This window comes from Coloeus monedula (assembly GCF_965178545.1).
Source record: "Coloeus monedula genome assembly, chromosome: 2".
NCBI classification, from domain to species: Eukaryota; Metazoa; Chordata; class Aves; order Passeriformes; family Corvidae; genus Coloeus; species Coloeus monedula.
The window spans coordinates 35,485,037-35,504,676 of record NC_138782.1 but is presented as its reverse complement, the minus strand read 5'-3'; the positions used below and the strand labels follow the sequence as shown (position 1 = coordinate 35,504,676).

At 40.3% G+C, this 19,640-nt stretch overlaps 1 protein-coding gene across 1 annotated transcript in view; it reads left to right on the top strand.

Moving 5' to 3' along the window:
- Window positions 1-2,808: 2,808 nt before the first annotated feature.
- PLD5 (phospholipase D family member 5) overlaps window positions 2,809-19,640 on the top strand; it is a gene marked incomplete at both ends in the record, with an annotated part of 173,749 nt that continues 156,917 nt past the window's right edge. The window contains one exon of the mRNA XM_082276932.1: window positions 2,809-2,994. Within this exon, the coding sequence (XP_082133058.1) occupies window positions 2,809-2,994 (186 nt within the window). The remainder of the gene's footprint in view (window positions 2,995-19,640) is intronic.

The window sequence follows — 19,640 nt, the reverse complement described above, 5'->3', positions numbered from 1 at the left end:
ATATGTTTAAAAAAAAGAATCTTAATACATATGGGGGAATGAGACAATGTCTTGTACTCAAGTACAGAGGCATATGGATTCTGTTATAGTACTAAGGGATGGGGAGCAAAGCAGGTGACAACTGCAGAGTGACACTAACAACCTTTCTTTTTTAATATTTGCAGGCAGCATAAACCAGAAAGATCTGAAGGCTAAAGACAAGGTTTAAGTGCTTCATATACTGCTATAGAGACAATGTGAATATTCTTAGGCAAAACCAGCACAAAGCAGGCTCTCCTGCTTTACAGCACAGGCAGTTTTTCTAAGAACATGATACATATATATATGTATATGTACACCTGCTGGGTTATGATACGCTTGAAGAAACACAGAGGCTCTTTTCCTTTCTTTTCCCTTCTTCTGACTGAATATTGGCATTTATTCCAGTCCTTTGGGAGTAGGTGCATCTATGAGCATATAGAATTCCTTAATGGGCATCTACAGCTAAAGCTCAGTTCAGCAGGCTTCTAATCAAGTTATTCTGTGTAAGTTTAAAACTGCTTCAGCTGGGATGTGCCATACATTAAATCTCAGTGCCTTCAAGTGTGTCCTGCATGCAGCAGGATCACATAGGTCTCATTTTTGATCCAGGTGTTTTGAGGTTGTATTGACAGTCTTGGAAATACCTAAATTTTCTAACTGAAGAAACTAGAAAGTTATTAGAAAGAAAACTGCAACTCCTTTACACTGGTGAGTTAAAAATATATAACATTGTGTATAACACTGAAGGTTCTGGTTGTTGATATTTTGTTACACTCTTTTTTGTAGTAGTATTTAGGCAAGTATTTTGAAATTGTCTTTCTAGTTTTAGAAGAAGATGTTGTAATTTATGTTCCTACCAAACCTCTGCTACTGTTCAGTTTATTTTTCCAGTATTTCACAAAGATACTAGTATTATCTTTTAATAATAGCCCTCAGTTATGAGTTGTGATGTGAGTTTTGCCTTTATCCTTAGAATTTTGAAAGGAAAAAATCATTATCTGTCTGGTTTCTGGCTGATATTTTGCAGTAATACACCTTAAGTCCAACCATAAGGATATTTTAAATTTGCCTTTTGATCAGATGGAAGTAGAGCTCACTGTAGATGAAGTGATTAGCTGAGGGCTGTTCCACAATTTTCTCAGAAATTTGTCTGGATGAACTTTTTTTACCATTCAAAGGCTATTTTCAGTTAACTGGATTCAAGTGTAGACTTCTAGTTCAGCATCCCTTTATCTGAATAGCTACATCAGTTTAGTTCTGTAGCAGGGGAAAAAAATCTGCAGATGTCGATGTATTAATTGTACATGCTCATAGAGGCACCTATTTCCAAAGGACAGGAATACATGCAAACATTTGCCTGACAGCAAGTATTGACCAGAAACTGAAATGTTGTTCTGAGCTCCAGTAAATATTTCTCGATGCACTGTGTGAGAAAGTTTTCTTGTCTATGCCTAATATAGCTTTGCAAAGTGTGTGGGCAATTAGCGAGGTGGCTTTTCATACTGTGAAAAAGGAAAGTCCTTTTTTCTGCTGAAACACGTTTGAGCTAAATAGCAACACACATCAACTTCTACTAAAAGAGATGGCAGCGGACTATAGAAACCACCCCAAAAGGTCTTTTATTTTATGAGAGAAATCCTAGATACCAGGGATCTACGAGTATGAGCATCCCAGCTACATTGTCCACCGGGACCACAGAAGCGATTTGATTCCTGAGGTCTGGTGCTGGCTGAGCCGCTGCAGCGGCGAGGGCTTCCAGGCGGGACTCGGACCTGGACCGGAGCCGAGCCGGGGCTTTCGCCTCCTGGTCAGGCGAGGTGCGCTCCTGGCTGCCCCGGCGAAAGGACCGGCAGCTCGGTCTGGTTACGCCCGAGAGCACCGGGAGCCCCTGCCCAGGGAGGGAGGGGACGCGGTGACGGAGAGGGGCTGCGGGAGAGGCCGGCGCGGTGCCTCCGGCGCCCACAGCCCCGCATCCCCGCTGGCCGCGGCGGAGCCGGGCGGGGTGAGGGGCACACCCCGCCCCGGGCTGGGCAGGACAGGGCAGCGGGCAGCGGCCCCGGGAGCCTCCGCCGTGGGGAGATCGGACAAAGGCTTCCAGGAGAGGGAGTGGCAAGCGGCCGCCCAGCCCTCGGCGGGCTGCGGGCGGGTCGGTGCCGCCGGGACGGGGGGAGAGCAAACCAGACAACTTCCCTAGGGGCACGGGGGGCCCCAGCAGGGCGACAGCGGCAGCTCCTCTCCAAAGGAACGGGCTCTCCCGTGCCGCTGGCTGCTTCCCCGAAGGTGGCTGCGGGGAGGGGAGGTGGGGGAGGAGCCGGGCGCATCCCCGGGCGGGCGGCGGCCCCTCCACTGCGCCAACCTGCAGGCGGGCTGGAGGCGGCAGCCCCGCCCGGCCTCGGCTGCCGGGGCCGCGCCGCCCCTCGCCTTCGTCCCGGGCAGAGCCGCACGCAGCCGCTTCCCGCTGCGTCGGTCCTGGACTGCAGCTCGGTGGCGGCCAGGGCAACAAGCAGCGGCATCTTGGAGCATCTTCTTTCCCGAGTGCCCTTTCATCTCTCCCAGCCCGCTTCTCTCTCGTACCTGCAGCCTTTTCTTCTCCTTCCACTCCTTCTACCTTATTTCTCCTTGTCTCTCCCTTCTCTTACCATTTTCTGGTTTTAAGGGGTTTTTTTGCTTTCCTTCTCTTTCTTCTTCTCCCATCCTGTTCCTTTTTGGACCATCTTCATTTAGTGCCTCTTAATTTCTTCATTTCTTCTGGTTTTTTTCCCTTGGACTTTGCCTTGTCATGTCAAGATGGAAGTCAGGCATGACTGGCTCTCCTCATCCCCCCATGAGGGCTTCGAGCAGATGAGGCTGAAGAGCAGACCCAGGGAGCCTTCCCCAAGCCTCACCAGAGTAGGTGCGAACTTCTACAGCACTGTCAAGCAGCAGGACTACAGTGCCAGTGTCTGGCTGAGGAGGAAAGACAAACTGGAGCACGTAAGCCAGCTTCTTTTTCCCCCCCACCTCTTTTTTTTCCTTATTTTCTAGACCACTGTCTAGGTGCTCTGTTAGGCTGTTTGCCAGCTGGGACTCCAGAAGAAAAGTGTTGCTCCAGTAGTTGGGCATGGCATTTCCCAAATGATAGAGAAAGGAACTACTTAGAGGTCCCATAGTGGTCAGATCTGAGGTAAATGGGATGTCCGTACTGTTCCAAACCACATGCAAGTCTCTTCCTAACTGGAAATATTTTTTAACGTTCTTGGCTGATTGCTTCTTCTATTCCAGCAAATTCAGCACTGATGTGGGAGGAGGAAGATTGGGATGGTACAGATGGAGGTTAGAGCATTTATCTCACGGTGATTATAATGTAATTCTAGAATAGCTAAAAGAAAACAGCTGTTTTCTTTTTCTTTTTTTAAAATTCTAGATATGATTTTCATTCTTCCCCTCCCCCATCTTTTTCTTCTCCATGCATAGGACTTTGAATATACTCTTACCTATGTGGGGTAGAGATTTCCTTCAAGACTTTTCTTCCTGCAGCAGTAGTACATGACTTAACTGTGTTTGAGGCCACAATAGAACTGATACTGTGGATAGCTCTAGTGAATATTTTATGAGAATTTAAGGTGCTTCAGAGTGTTCCTGTCTCTGATGATGTTTGAAAGCATTTTTCATGTTACTTGTAACAGCAAGGAAATGGGTTGAGAGGACCTGCACGCTGTGTAAGTTTCCTGAATAGCTTATTAGGTGAAACCCATTGTTAGGGTGTACAGTACAATCAAGACAGGAAAGTAGCTGCATTTACAGGGATGTGAAAGAATGTGGATGGGCTTGCATAATGCAACAGTCTGCTATTCTTTACATTAGTGAGTGTGAATTTGCAATCACAGTCACATTGACTTCAAGAGGCACAGGAAAATATTTCATGTGGTACAGCCACCTGAAGTCTCTTTGAATAGAAATGGTCTGATTAGAAGGATAAATTGCCTTTATTACGTGAAAATCCTAGATGGCATAGTAGAGTCCTTTAAAGATGAAGCCTGAAAGAAGGTCCTTTACCAACTAGTTCATGGACTATAACCCTCCCTTCCCATTAACCTGCAGAGTATTTTATCCCTCTTAGTGAAATCTTAAACTTGAGTTGTTTATACTTTGGGGGAAATGACAAGAACTGATGATCAGTTGCAAAGATCACATTTCAAATGTTGAGAAAGGTACTGAATTCTGTATGCCTTTTAACACAATTTTGTGATTCTTCACGCTGACAACAAGGCTTCACAGTAGTAAGCTTGTAAGTGGAGTATTCACCCATTGTGAATCAAGAAGAAAGGTCAGTGCCTTATCTCAGTACAGCTAAAACATAGAAAGCACAGAAATCTGAGCTGTGGCTCTTGTAACTGATTTTTCTACATGTTGATATCTGTGATCAAATGAATGATTGTTAATTGCAGGGGGGAATAATCTGTCAACAGTTTGATGTCTGGTAGCTGAATGGTCAGATACCTGTATAATAAATCATATTAGCAGGAAGAAGGAAAATAGGCATTAACTTGTTTGAAGATTGAAAGTGCAAAACCTTGATTTTGTGTGTGGTTTTATTGCTGGGTTGTTGTTGTTGGGGGTTATTATTATTTTTATTAAGTCAATATTTTGTAACAATAGTAGTCTTCAATAACCCTGCATTATTTGTGTGAAAAGCTTTCTCTGTAATCCATGTGGCACGAATGCATGTTCTTTGGGGGTTTTCCCTCTCATTTGATCCAGTTATTTTTACTCCCACAGCCTATTTGAACAATGCAGAGAGGAAAAATATTGGAGCATTGATATATCTAGCTTGCCATAAAGTATTTATTTAATTTACATTTATTGTGAATACCCTGCAGTACACTGATATGCCAACAGTAGATACACGAAAATACTTTGTTTTGTGGTTTAAGGTAACTGCATTACTCATGAATGTCGTAACAGACGGGCTATTGCATGAATATAAATAAAATGTCTATTTATTTATAAATTCTATTTTGCTTATACAGTTTTGGAGAAAGGTTGTTATTTTCTGTTTTCAAATAAATCTTTGAGGGGTTTGAGTGTTCTCTTGCTAAAGAAGTTATTTCCTACACTCCACTCTTCCACTCCAGGAGACAAACCAATTACTTTGAGATGCATCATTTTGAATGGGATAGTCATTGACATATGATAGTTTATGGCCAGTATTGCATAATGAAGATATTCACATCCTCCATCCACCTCACGAAGTTGCGTAACATTTCATTACAGCTCCCTCTGAGATAATCATGTTGCTTGATACCTACAAAGAAAATCAAAATACAAGGAGTGAGCATTCATGGAGGCACTGAATGTAAAAGTATGTTATCACAGACTTGATGCTGCACAAGGACAGGTGAGGCAGAAGGAGGGTATATAGTGAGTGCAAGTCAAGATACACATGAACAGATTTTGAAGTTTCATATGTACTCTTTCAGCATTGAGGAGGGGGTTGGGTTTTCCTTCATTGGAGTGATTTCTTAAATTGATTTCAGTTGTAATAGGGATGAAATTGGGCCAGCATATTTTGTTCATTACTTACAGTAAATCCTTGTAGGTCACAGTAGGTATTTCATATTGACTTTTGATGAAGTGAACAGCATAACTTATGTGCAACACTTATTAATCCATGTAGAGTTTGAGGGGTTAAAAAACATCTTCTGAAGCCAATTTGTATCAAATTGTTTATGTAAAAAGGTTGTCAAATATAGGAACAGTGCTTCTAGATTTCAAAACTCTAACAGTTGTGGGTTATGGTGGTGTGGTTTTTGGTTTGTTTGTGCTTGTTTTAGGTTTTTCTTACACAGATTTCAATTTGAGGACTGTGGTAAAGAGGTTCAAGAGTATGGTAAAGAGGTTCAAAATTCAACTGCATTATCTCTTCTGAAAGCACAGAACAAGTTGTTCTTTAAAATTGATCAATATTTAATTATTGACTAACCATAGAGGAAGTAAAAATCTGGAACATATTGCTGGTGTCTTGCTAATTAATTGTTCTTCAAATGGATCTTAATATCATGTGGCTCATTGGCTAGTTGTTTTTGTAGGGTTATCTTTTTCCAAGTGGCAGCAACACAGCTTGTACTATGAAATATGTGAACACAACTCACCTCTGTTCTTTTGTCAACTCAGATGCTGCATTTAAGATTAAATGAATCTGCTGTAACGTGTTTGAAGGCCCAATGAGGAGTTTTTGCTGAAGTGAGGCCTCAGTGTACACACATGCTGTAGCCAGTGTGCTGAAGAGCCATACTCTTAATGGAGGAATTTACGAGAGATGCGAGGAACTCCAACACTGTAGATGTGATCACAGTGATGTTGCAAACCTTTACCTGAAATCTCTGCAGAGCTGAAATTTTTCAGATTCTATGTATTTGCTTCAACTAGTTCCTTGTGCCTCTTTGTGAAATTGTTTGCCTGGTATTGAAAGTGTTGGAGAGAAAACTGATGTGTGAAATATTCTTAAATGCTTCTTTGCATAGTGGTTTTGGTTTTTGTGGTTTTTGTTTCTTTCTCATTGGTGTTGCCTGTTTTTGATAAAATGTGAATTCATTAAGAGTAAAAGGAGGAGGTAGGGATTGGGAAAGAGTAGCCAACCTGGTAGGCTTTAGCTGATGGGAGTTAGTCTGGTTTAATTTGCAGCAGCTCTCTGACGTGTCTCTGCATCCCAGAGTAATGACAAGTATTGAATAGCTGCTTTCCTGGTACCTCAGCAAAGAATTCTGCAGAACTTAATTTTATATAATAAAAGCTTAAAAACTGAACAGGTTTCTTTCTAAGCTACAAGAGATACACTTCAAGCATATATTCATTTTTGACAAATACACATATTCCTTCCCAAGGATGTAGTGGTACTCTGTCTCTAATAATGTCTAAATTTAATTATTTGCTTGATTATGTTAAAAGATTTAAAAAATTCTCTTTTAAGAAACTGGTTCAAAACTAACTTTTGGGGAGACCTGACATCAGGACAGCATTATTTCCTGGCAATCCTCAGTCTGTTATTTTTGAATAATCATAATTAGGAGAAGTTACTGAGAATTATCACATCATTTCTTGTTTTTTTACTGAAGTTCTGATCAGCAGCAAGGGCAATGTTGGGATTTTCAGATTCTAAGTACTCTTGTTGTTACTTGACCAGTTGATGCTGTTGCACACTGCTATGTCTTTGGCAGCATTGCCACCCAGGGAGCAAAGTGGCTATGAGGTACAGGGGTAGCAGTGTCACTTGGCAGCAGAGGCAGATATCTGATGTGCAAGTGTTGGGCTTAAGGCAGTTTACAATGGTGCCTGACAAGTGTGGCCAGAATATTTCTCAGAGCTGCATGACCAAATCATAAATAAAATATAGCTTTAATTCACCTGTCATAATACCTTTATAAAAGTTGAAATCCCAAATCCAATTTTGCCAGTTCATTTTTATTACTCAAAAACTAGTAGGTCTGTTAGGCAGCTTTGTTTTTCTCTCTTTTTTTTTTTTTTTTTTTTTAATGATCCTGGAAATTCTCAACAAAAGCATTGTTGGACAGTTTCCAAGTGCATTTCTGCTCTTGCATTAAAATTAACACTAACGTTAAAAGTCAGAAGACAGGTTTGTAATCTTCAGAAGGACGCAGAAGACACCATGTGCATAGCTATAACCTGCATCACCTAAACAAAGAAGGTGGACATAGCTTGATGTAAAGCACTAACAGGAGTAGAACCCAGTCAAGCCCAGTCCATTGCTGGACAGCGCCAGTGGCTTCAGTTTAAGGAAGAATAATGCCAGGATATAAATCAGAATTCAAAAAACATTACCCATGTTCCCAAAACAGCCCCAGTCTTGAAATAAATGCAAACATGTGGCTTCTTTTGAGTTAAATGAATTCATAGAATCACAGAATATCCTGCGTTGGAAGGGACTCACAGGATCATCCAAGACCAGCTCCTGGCCCTGCAAGGGACACCCCAAGAGTCACACCATGTACCTGAGAGCATTGTCCAAACGCTTCTTGAACTCTTGTCAGGCTGGTGCTGTGACCACTTCCCTGGGGAGCCTGTTCCAGTGCCCAGCCACCCTCTGGGTGAAGAACCTTTTTCTAGTATCCAACCTAAACCTCCCCTGACACAGCTGTCACTGGGCACCAGAGAAAAGAGCTTGCTCCTCCATTTCCCCTCATGAGAAAGTTGTAATTGCAATGGGGTCTCCCCTCAGTCTCCTCTCCTCCAGGCTGAACAAGCCAAATGACCTCAGTCACTTTTATGGCTTCCTCTCCAGGCCTTTCACCATCTCCGTTGCGTCCTTTGGTGTGACTCTTTTTAACAGCTTCATATCTTTCTTATATTGTGGCTCCCAGAGCTGCACACACCACTCGAAGTGAGGCCACAGCAGTGCAGAGTAGAGCAGGACGATCCCCTCCCTTGCCCAACTGGTGATGCTGTGCTTGGTGCACAGTTGTCAGAGTCCTTTGCATTAAGCAGGTGTAAATAATTGGCCATCTGGAATAATGGCAGACACCAAAAATAATGGTGTGTGCTGTGTAGGAAGGTACATGCATGGGGGCAGTTCAGAGGGTTCTAGAGAGTCAGCTTCCAATATTTGAAGCTTTTTGACAGTACAGTTGTAGATTTTAATTCCAAATGTCTGTCTGGTCCTGGAGATAGGTATCCAAATTTAGAGTTCATCATTAAAATCAAGGGAACAAACTCAAGTTAGAGGGATTTGGGCTGTTTCTCAACAGGAGACTGGTATGTGGATCGCCTGCCTGGAGCAGTAGTACTTAGCATGAGTTGTGATTCTTGCTGAAGTAGTAGCATGCAGTCTGCTTCACTGCTGACAGACTGTGTGTGGAAGGGAATTCTTATGTTGAAATGCTGATTTCCTTGCAGGTGTCTTTCTCTAATAATGTTTTGTAGACAAACATAATTAGAGAAAATAAATGTTCAGAAAAGTGGAAAAGGTGGACCAAAATAATTGAACAGTGTTGAGAAAATACTGAATAACATTCTAGGGAAAAAAAATGTTAAATGTTTTCTTTTGAAAATGATATGGGGAATTTCAAATCCTGAATAATTTATTTCTGTAGTTACCACACACAAAAGTAATTTTGTATTGCAACCCAGTGAAAATATGATACCTAACAGTTAGTTTTTCTCTTTTTGGTTATAGTGGGTTAACCTTGGTTTTCTGCCAGCTGCCCACCAAGCCACTCTTTCTCTCTCCCCCTGTCCTCAAAAGGACAGGGGGAGAACATGAGATAGAACATCTTTTAGCTGAGATGAAGATGGGGAGATGACCAGTTACTGTCACAGGCAAAACAGACTCAACTTGGGGAAAATTTAAATTAATCTACTGCCAATTAAATATAGGATAGGATAGTGAGAAGCAAGGACAAGACTAAAACCACCTTCTGCCTTCCCCCCATCTTTCCAGCTCAACTTCAGTCCTTTGTTCCTGAATCTTCAGCCTCCTTCCCCTCAATCCCCCAAGTGGCACAGGGTATTGGGAAATGGTGGCTGCAGTCAGTTCATAACACTTTGTCACGACTTCTTCTCACTATTCCCTGCTGTGGTGTGGGATCTGTGCCACAGGATATAGTCCCCGTCAAACTGTTCCAGTGTGGGTCCTCCACACAAGCTGCAGCTTTTCAAAAACTCTACCAGCATGGGTCCCCTCCCTGGGGTGCACTCGAGGAATGGACTGCTCCAGCATGGGCTCCCATGGGCTGCACTTCCTGCTCCTTTGTGGGCTCTCCACAGGCTACAGCTTCCTTGAGAGCGCATTCACCTGCTCTGGCATGGGCTGCAGTGTGGTCACCTGCTCTGGTGTGGTCCTCCATGGGCTGCAGGAGGACAACCTACTGTCTTCATGGGCAGCAGAGGAATCTCTGCTCCGGCACCTGGAATGCCTCCTTCCTGTTCTCCTTCGCTGACCTTGGCATCTGCAGGGCTGTTTCTCTCACATTTTTCTTGCTCCTCTCCCATAGCTCCTGGGCAAGTTTTTTCCTTATATGTGTAATCAACAGAGGCACCAACCTGTGCTGTTGATGGGCCCAGCTTTGGCAAAGAGCAGGTTTGTCAGGGAGCCAGCTGGAACTGGCAGTGTCCGGCATGAGGCAGCCACTGGTCTCACAGAGGCCACCTCTGCAGCGGCCCCTCACCCCCCCAAAACCTAGCCATGTAAACCAAATACACTAATCCTAGAAGCAGCTCTTTCTCTGGCATATGAGAAAATCATTCAACATTGCATTAATGTAACATATCAGTTCTGATGATTTCAACATCAGTCACTTTGAAAGTGCAAATCTCTAAAGCTAAATTTAAAAAATTTGAGAGGCATATTCACTGTAGCAAGCTTAATTTATAGTGTCTGACTTTATGTTGTTGCACAGTAATACAAAATGACTTTAGGTTTCAAAGTTGCACTAAAAATTAATTTATATATGTATGCATGTATAAATTTAACTCAGCCCATTCAAGACTTTCGAGAAATGAAGTTTTCAAGTTTCTGAAAAAAAGACATAAATCTTAGCCTACATTTCTTCCAGATGTTAACTTCAGTGTAGGTATAGCAAAAGTGCTTTTCACTGCTTTGCTTTTCCTAATTCTACCAGCATTAAGGAAAATCCAAATTAGTTTTTTGCTATTGTCATCCTTTCTTTTTATCAGCGTTTACCATCCTTGTTTAAGGATGCAGAAACTTGCAGCTTTATTTCCTTGTCTGTTACACAACCAAATACTCCGCAGTCTTCAGTGATTTGGTCTTGTGGCTGACCATTGACTGTAACACTTTTAAGGGTAGTAGGAGTACTTAAAACACAAGGAAAATTACGCTTAATTAATATCTCCTCACAAATGCAATCAGTTCACTGTCAGTAGAGGATGCCCAAAGAAGCTAGTTGCTATGACTGGTTGTATATTTAGCTTAGGCCTTCTTCCAGTGCATAACCAGGAATGGTAAAATACTGAAGGGAAAAGAACTTCTCAGACTATGGAAGGATGGAAACAACAGGCCAGCTCATGGCTATGATAAATAAACCCTGCTTTATTGCCATTCAGGATGGGAAATCATATACTCTTCATTGTTCCTGAAAAAGAAAGTCCTGTGATAAACTCCCTAGATCTGTCTCCCCTGACGGAATGTTTTCTTGAGGCACAAGTTTTGTGCTTTTTTTTTTTTTTTTGTAACGTTATTTCAGGTCTGTTTCCCATGCCTTTTTCATAGTTTCATTACTGAGAGGGAAAAAAAATGGGCACCCCGCTAATGTCTTGCAAGGTCCATATATCCTCTTACACCAAATAGCTCCTCTGTTGTATTTCAGAGTCTGAAAGGAGATTTCTTAAAATAAGATTTTGATGCAACTGTTTAAGTTTTTGCATTCCTAGATGACAGTTGGTAGAGTGAAAAAGTGTAACATTAATTTTCCCATGGAGTGACACTCTAATGTCTGTAAGATTGTGTAGTCTGAGTGGACAATCAAGCTGTTTTCAACTTGTCCTTCACAGTTTCTGGTAACAAAAGTAGATTACTTGAGGATAAATCTCTATTAGGCAATAAGTGTGTATTCCCTAAAGAGCTAAATCCAGGATGTGTGCTGCTGCTTGCTTGAAACCTGCATGTCCACGGGGGGGAACGATGAGCTGGGTGTGTACTTAGGTGCTCCTTTGCCTGGTGGGGATGCAGTTGATCCATTTATGGAGAAATGAGGCACTCACAGATTCCTTGGTCATTTGTGTGACAAGGGAAGGCAGTTAACCCACTGTCCCCTCAAGTGACAAACGCTGGGCTTTTTATGCTTGCTTGACTATCTACTGTGCCTGAGTGGACAGAGGGGCCGCTCAGCTAAAGAAATGTGTGTGGGGAATTGGGAGAACCTCAGAAGTTTAGGAGGAGCAAGAGAGGATGATGATACATTGGTGCCAGTTAAATGAATTGATTTAATCAGAAAAGAATTTTTATTAGATTGGAAACTTATTCCTAGGGGTTTTTTGAGTCCGTATCCATCAAAACTTGGTCTGATTTTTTTTCTTAATAGGATTTGCTCCTCAGAATTCTTTAACTTTTATAAAGACTTTCCAAGTATAACATAGGATTTGAGTATTTTTATAGGGGTTTGTCTTACTTTTTTTTGATCAATGCACTGTGAATTTGACTGTGTGGATAGCATCTAGCCCTGGATAAAGAAGTATCAGAGTGGTATTTTTAGTAATGCTACATAGCCCTGCTCTCTGAAGATGAAGAAAAATTTACCTATTTCTCCCCACTTTTGCACAGCCTGTAAAACCCTCTATGTGCAGCATTTGTAGGGAATAAAGTGCTTTTTATTAATTTCTTACCTTAAAACCAGGATTTTAAGAGGACTTAGTAAGTTTCATTTTTGACTGTATGATGTCAACATAATCAGCGGCTTGTTTTGTATTTGATAAAGTTGTTGCAGCTCATAAACACCAGTCATTCTATTTTTATTTTTGTTGCTACTCATGTGTCTCTATTTACAGTTGTAATTAAATATTTAATGGAATAAAAAAGCTCATGTATTTGAGAACTGCTGCTAATAAAAAAAATAGTGATTTAGATAATTCCTGGCATTCTGATACATTAAATAGGCTGGATTTCCCCAAGGCATTTTAAACTGTTTGGAGCAGAACCAAATGTGGAGCAGCTTAAAATCCTTGATCCTGTTGTTACTGCAGTGAAGGCATATTTACTTGGGGTTGTACTCTTACTTGGTTTTCTAAAAGCTAGTATATGCTGTAAAAAGCCTGACGTAACAAGCAGATTTGTATTCGTTTTGAAACACAGGAACGTTTAAAAGTTAATAAGGTCTTCAGCACTTCCAGCCACAGTAAACGTGTCATGCCTCACTGCTGCTTTTCGTGTTACAGAAGTGATGCTGCTGTCCATTGAATTTCATGACTGATCCTTTCTAGGCAGGAGATTTTTTGATAAGGGAATATGCTTTATGGACTGAACAAACTTCAGGCATTACCTCAGCTGCGGCTGTTTGCTTCTGGGAATGGTGTTTAAGGTGACACTGTTTCCTAAATGCAGCTTGTGCACTTTTGTTTGATCTTGTTCCAAAACCATGATCCATTGACTTGATTACTATGGCATCAAGTTGTATATGAGCTACTTGAGAGAAGACTCTGCATCAGCTCGGCTGTCACAGATTTGGAGCTAAAAACCAAGTTCAATATCTCATGCTAAGCAGCTGGAGGAAAAATCTGCCTTGGAAGCCTCACTTTTTCTTGAGCTTTAAGTCTCTGGATCATCAGGCTAGCTGCTGGATAAATTATTTGAGAACACTCTGCAGTTAGCACAGGGCTATCAAAAGGACAGAAGGCATCCTAATATAACAGAAGGGATGTAAGAAACTGTAATATCTGTGTGAACATGAAAAAAATTATGTAGATCCAGTTGCTCACCATTTAAGCCCACCTTAAGGTGTTTCAGAATGGAGAATACACGAGGAAGTTAGATGGGTGCAGGGTGCATTTGAAACTGTAATTACATGCCAAGAGTAATGAATGGATATCTTAAGAAAACTCAGCAGAACAAAGCTATCTGTGAAATTATTTCTTTGTTCCCCATTGATGTACTTCTGTACCTCTTTAGAAAGTGTAAGTGAAAAAGGGAGCCCATCATACTAAAAAGCAAATCAAACCTAAACTGGCATATAATTTCAGATTAATGATAGCAGGTATGATCTGTTTTCATGTTTTGTGCTAATTTAAGTGCAAAAGTGCACCTGCTTCGATGGTAATAATTGGGGAAAACCCCACAAATAAAGAAAACACCAAAACACCTCGTTGCCTCTTGCGAAACATTAATTAGATGAGCAAATAGAAGAATGTCCATTGGAGTGACTGGTGGCTACAGGAAAGTTGGGGACTTGTGTCAAGTTCTGCTATTTCCCCATAGTTGTTTGTTGGAGAGGACCCATGAGCATTTAGAAAGGCTTGTGTTCCTGAACACTTAAGAAGAAGCACAAGTGATGAGGGGTCATACAGAAATTCTTGTGGCTTTCTGGCAGATGCTGACAGAAGTTGGCCTGTTTAGTTCTTCCTGGGCAGTGATAAACTAGCCAGCATAAATTAGGTTGGGAAGATGGGTGAAATGGAATAAGTTGGAGCTAATGCTCTGTCAGTTTGCTCTAGGACTGGAACAGCTTTAACAGCCTTTGCAGGACAGTGGGGGGGGGATTTATGTCTTCCTAAACAGAAGCTGATCTGCATTTGTAACCCTGTGCTGCCCATTTGCTGGTACCTTCTGGAATGAAGTGTTTCAAAGGTTTTAAGCCAGGGGGTTGGCACAGGTAGCAAACATACTGTTTTCTTTCTTTCCCTAAGTCAGTACATTCCATAACTTCTTCCTGCTTATTAAAGAATTGTCTTACGGCCTGCAGCCATGTGTTTAGTCCAGTAAGCTCTAATACTGAAGGTAGCTATCTACTTACTTTTGTGATCTTGGATGCCTTATGGAAAAGTAGTTTCCCAGAGTTTTCAGCTGGATCCATAGTGCTAAATTCGGGTTGGATAGTGCACCGACTCTTCGCATCATTTAGATGTGGCTTCAGTCATGGTTTGAAGTGTTTGCTAAACTGTACAAATTCTCTGTACCTTTTCATGAAAAACCAGTATGTTTTGTGAACCGCTGACTTCTGCTGTTGACTAGGTAAAGAGTTGCTTGGAGTCATGCATGCAATCCTGTGCATAAGTGCTGCTTAAAACAATACGGGATGAAGTATATTCAGTGCTGCCTCTCTGTTGGAACTGTGATTTTTAGATCCTTGAGAAGGTGCATCTTTTGAGTAATTCCTGTTACATAAATAAAGACTACATAACCCCCCTGGTTAGTGCAGCTGATGGGATGGTTCTAAGGAAAGATGACTTGAAAATGTGTTACTTAAAACAAGCAGACGAAAAGATCACTGATGAATGAAAGCCAAACAATTTTGAAATTATTTGCAATTTTAAACTATTTTTGAGTGAGTTATTTGTAGAATGTGAAACAAATCTATGATGCTGAAGACTGATTGGTACTTACTTGGGATGTTGTGAGCATCAAAATATATCAATATACCAAATGCTGTTTTCAGGCTTTTACAGTGTAAATGATTTATTGTTTGGATAACAATTCCTTTGGGTCTAGCATGAAACAAAACCCGTAAGTGTTCTGGAAAACGTTATCCTTTTGAACAATGCAATTTCCTTTGTCAATGTGAGCTGCTGTCCCTGCAGACTTTTCTTTCAATTCCCCATTGGGCTTGTGGCAGGCAGCTAACCCCTTCTGTGTTATTTTATCCCATTTTCTGCAATATTGTTCTCTCTGAGCCTTTTTGTCATGTCTTAGCTGCATCAAACTCCTGCTGCAGAAAGCTGGAATGTGCCACACTGTATTCTCTGGCTCTATGTATATGGACTTCATGCGCATCAGCCTAAATCAATTTGTTTCTGCAACCATATGACAGCTGAAACCTTAGTCTGCTGGAAATTTCAGTATTTAAAAAATACTTTTTTTTCAGTCTGTGCACTTTTTTCCTCTATTGTGTGTCCGTGCTGGGGCTGTTCCAGGAATTCTGTTTGGCTTTAAAGAACTGTTGTTCAAATCCATTTTTTACAAGACACTCTATTGCAAGGTTGGATTTACCTACCCAAGGCCCTTAATTTTTCATTTTTTTCCTATTTATATAATCTCATAAATTCTTTCATGGTGCTTATTTTTAAAATTATTTTTCTTTATTCCCTTGTCCCCACCCTGCTGCTCTGTCCTCTCAAGCTCCTCTAACAAATCCACAGCCCTGTTCTGGTATTGCATGCCGTGTTCTGTGATGCACCTTGTGTGAAACACCCAGGGAAAGTATGGTGAGTAAAATACACGTAGGATTTGCAAAAATGCACTTCTCTTACAAGGTTTCTACATAATTTCTGTTCTGTCAGGACAACACTTTCTGAAGTTTTTAAGTGATTTAAACTCATAAATACTGAATATGGACTTCTGAAAACCCTAAGTTACAAGGAAGATGGAAGCTTCTGGGGTGTGTGAGTTTGGGTTGGCTGACAGCCTTCCAAGTGTGGTCTGTAGATCTGATAATATAAAAGCCAATGGTTACATGAAGAGCAATAAAACTTTTCACCACCAGTGTGACTTTGTAGTGTCAGCCAACAGCATGTTCTTTCAGAATCTCTTTCCTTTGAATTAAATAAGAGCTCTGATTTTTTTTTTTCAGTGCAGAGAAATACAAGCAACCGTACCATTGTGTCTTGAAAGGGATGAAAAAAGAGTTTATTTTTCTTATGGAATCTGTTTTTCAAATGATTGCACATTTATTTCTGTTTTTCAGGAAGAGACAACTGAGAGTGCATCTTTTCAAGTTAATTTGTGCAGGTAGTAAGTAGGTTTTTCTCTGATCATGTGAGAAATTTATGGCAGATGTAGAAATGCCTGTTTATTACTGGAGTACTGCAGTAATACCTTCTGATTTATAGGCCACAGTACCTAAGACACATGAAATACTTGAAATTTTTATATGTTTTAGCTCTCAGGTTACCACTGTATGTTATATTTGTGTTGTTTTGGGTTTTTTTAATACATTGCTTAAATAAGAGAGGGTGAAGGGTGTGGTATTTTTGAAAGGCTGTAAGATCCCTTCCTGTTTTGACTAATCAGGTTGTTGTATTGGAGCTGATGCTTTCTATGATTTCTTTTTTGCCAAAAATCTCTCCCTAACAGCTGTTTGTGCTTTGGGTTTTTTAAATGTGTGTTTCGCCAGTATTTGCAAGATTAAAAATATTTTATAAGAGCCTTTGGGAATACTTGTTGCTTTGTTTATTTACTTTATGATTCTGTTTGGCATCAGATGTTCTCGGTTTGTTTCTGGGCATTATTAATTTTTAATAGCATATCTGGCTAATTTATTCAGGCTCATAGTGTGGAACTCCTGACTTGAGTAGAATAGCTTGATGAGGAACTAGTTACTGATGGGTGTTTGATTGTTACCACCATGAAGGAAATACCTTCCTAAAATACCATTCCAGATAATAATTGCATGTCTAATTTGAGACATGATGATGATGATGCTGGTGGTGGCCTCTCTTCTGTGAGTTACATTGGTTTTACAGTAGCTTGTTCTAGCTGTACTTAATTAACTTTAATTACACGTCTATATATGTGTATACTTTTAACTATTAAGCATGATACTGTAACCCATAGCTTTGTTTAGTTGTAGTTATTGCACATTTACCATTCACTGTGTTGTTTTCTTCCTTTTCAAAAAAAAAAAAAAAAAAAAAAAAAAAAAAAAAAAAAAAAAAGGCAGCTTGGCAGCAAAAGAAAGGTTCTCTTATTATATTGTCCTGGCTGCTCTGCTGTGAAGGGAGAGATCAGTGATTTTTGAAAGCAACTCAGCCATGAGGCCCAGAGAAGCTTTTAGTGTAGAGATGGGGCAAGCAGAGAAGGAGAGGAAGGGTGAAGCTTGAAGAAACTGAAGGAGGCTGTAAGATTGCTGAAAGGAGCAGAGAACTCTCTTGTAGTAGTAGACAGAAAGATGGAAGCTCTTTTAGGGTTCTGGAGGGAAAAAAAAGATTGTTCAGCTCAGCCTTTGAAAGCTTTTGACTTGGATAGCCAAATCAGAGGAAAAGACCTGCCCTGAAAGATGATAAGGCCAAAATCTGTTTTCAGATTTTTTCATGCAGTGGGTTTGAGTTCTGGGTTCTGTATTAGCTTAGTACTTTTGTGCAAGCAATTAGAAATAGAGAGGTGTAGGGGTTTTGTTTTTTTTCTTGTTGCTGTTTTTGTCTGTTTTTTGGTATACTCACAGTGGCAAACTCACTGATTTCCCCTGAAGGCTCTGCCTGAAATGAAACTCTCTCATGAATCTTCACATACAAACTGGCCAAATATTGCAACAAGACAAGAACAGCAAAATCAACTTTCATGGTTGGCTTCTTGGAATAGTGGGCTCTAAAAACATACATGGATTTTGATGCAGAGATTGATTTTCTTTTTTTAATTAATTGGTATCGTGGACTCTAATGTCTTCCTGAGACATGTGGACTCATTGCCTGATTGAACTAGCTTCTGTTGCATGTGAGGGATGTGGAAGCTACAGAAACCATCCAAAAGAGGAATATTAAGTATTTTGACTGAATAGGGGCCACAAGATGTGGATATTCTAATTGTGAGTTAATTTTATCAAAGTCGTAATGCAGCCGACAAGTTCTTTAGGATTTTCTATTGGCTTAAATTCTTTATTTATTTGCAGTTCACTGTGTATGACTGGACACAAATAATGCTGTCTTCACCTCGCTCTCTATTTTTAATATTTGCTGTTTGCAGAGAAGGCACATGAGTAATTTCAAGATGGCCACGTGGACACTTTGGACATAAGCCTTTGCAAATGTACATTTGCACAAACATTTCTGAGATGAGGTTTTGTTCAATGCCAGAAAAGCTCATTCCAAATTCTGTATGTATGGATGTCACCTGAAAACAGAGGTGAAACGTAATGGTCTCACCTGATTTGTTTAAACATCCTTATTCTGAGATACAGGGTTTTTGTTTTTTTTCTGTAGTCTTTATGTCAGACAAGTTGCCATTTATTTATGTAAAGATTCAAGCAGTTTTCAGACCACTTTGTAAAGAAAAACTACATTAAGAGTAGAATTCCTTCCTGAGGATTCTAAACCAAGATTACAGAAATGAAATAATAGTTTCGCTTTGTTATTGCCTACCATATAATCTGTAAGGCTGCTATACCACTTGAAGCATTTAGGGAGAACAGTGAGTCACTTCAGTCATAATTTTTTTCATGTCAATGACCCATTACATGCTATGACTAGTCTCCATTTGCCATTTGAGTGACAGCATTGTCTTTCTGAGTGTTGAAATGCCTACCTTTCTATTGTGTTTCATGAGCAGTTTCACTTGAGAAGGGAAACATGAGTTGATATTTCAGATAATCAGGAAGCTTTTATTTTCTTCCTTCCTCTCCTTTATTCTTCCTGTTGTGGGACAGGAAGATAAAAAGAGTACAGATAAGAACATCAGGTCCGATGGGAACATCTGTTTTATGACCTAGAGTTGCTCCAAGTACGGTATTAATGCCAGGTATGGCAATAGCAACAGTTTCAATTCTTATATTACTTTCACAAGGTTTGCATTTTCAATAAAATTAATTATTGGTTGCAGATAAAAAACATTGGATTGTTGGCAACTTGAAATAATATCAGTTTTTTCATTTTCTCAATCCTGAATTCTTGACTATGTATGCATCCTAATTTCAGAGGTAGGAGAAGGTAGACTTTATTTAAAGTCCAACCTGTCTGCAAAAAGTTCGTTAACACTCTCAGGAAGCGTCCTTTTCCACTATGTATTAAGGTTTGAGGGAATAAAGGTGTTGATTTTACACTTGCTTTCTCATTTTGTCTTGTCTTTTGGGATCTTAAACATAGGACTAGTTTATTTTCTTTCATATTATGGAAGTAGTGGCAGATACCGTGTTCTCACAGACCTTAAGAGAAATTATATACCACTTGGAGAACCTGTTCCTGAGCTTTTTTTTTGGTTTTTGTTAACAGATTTAATTTTGTGTGACTTTAAGTGTCTGTGCTTTTAAGTT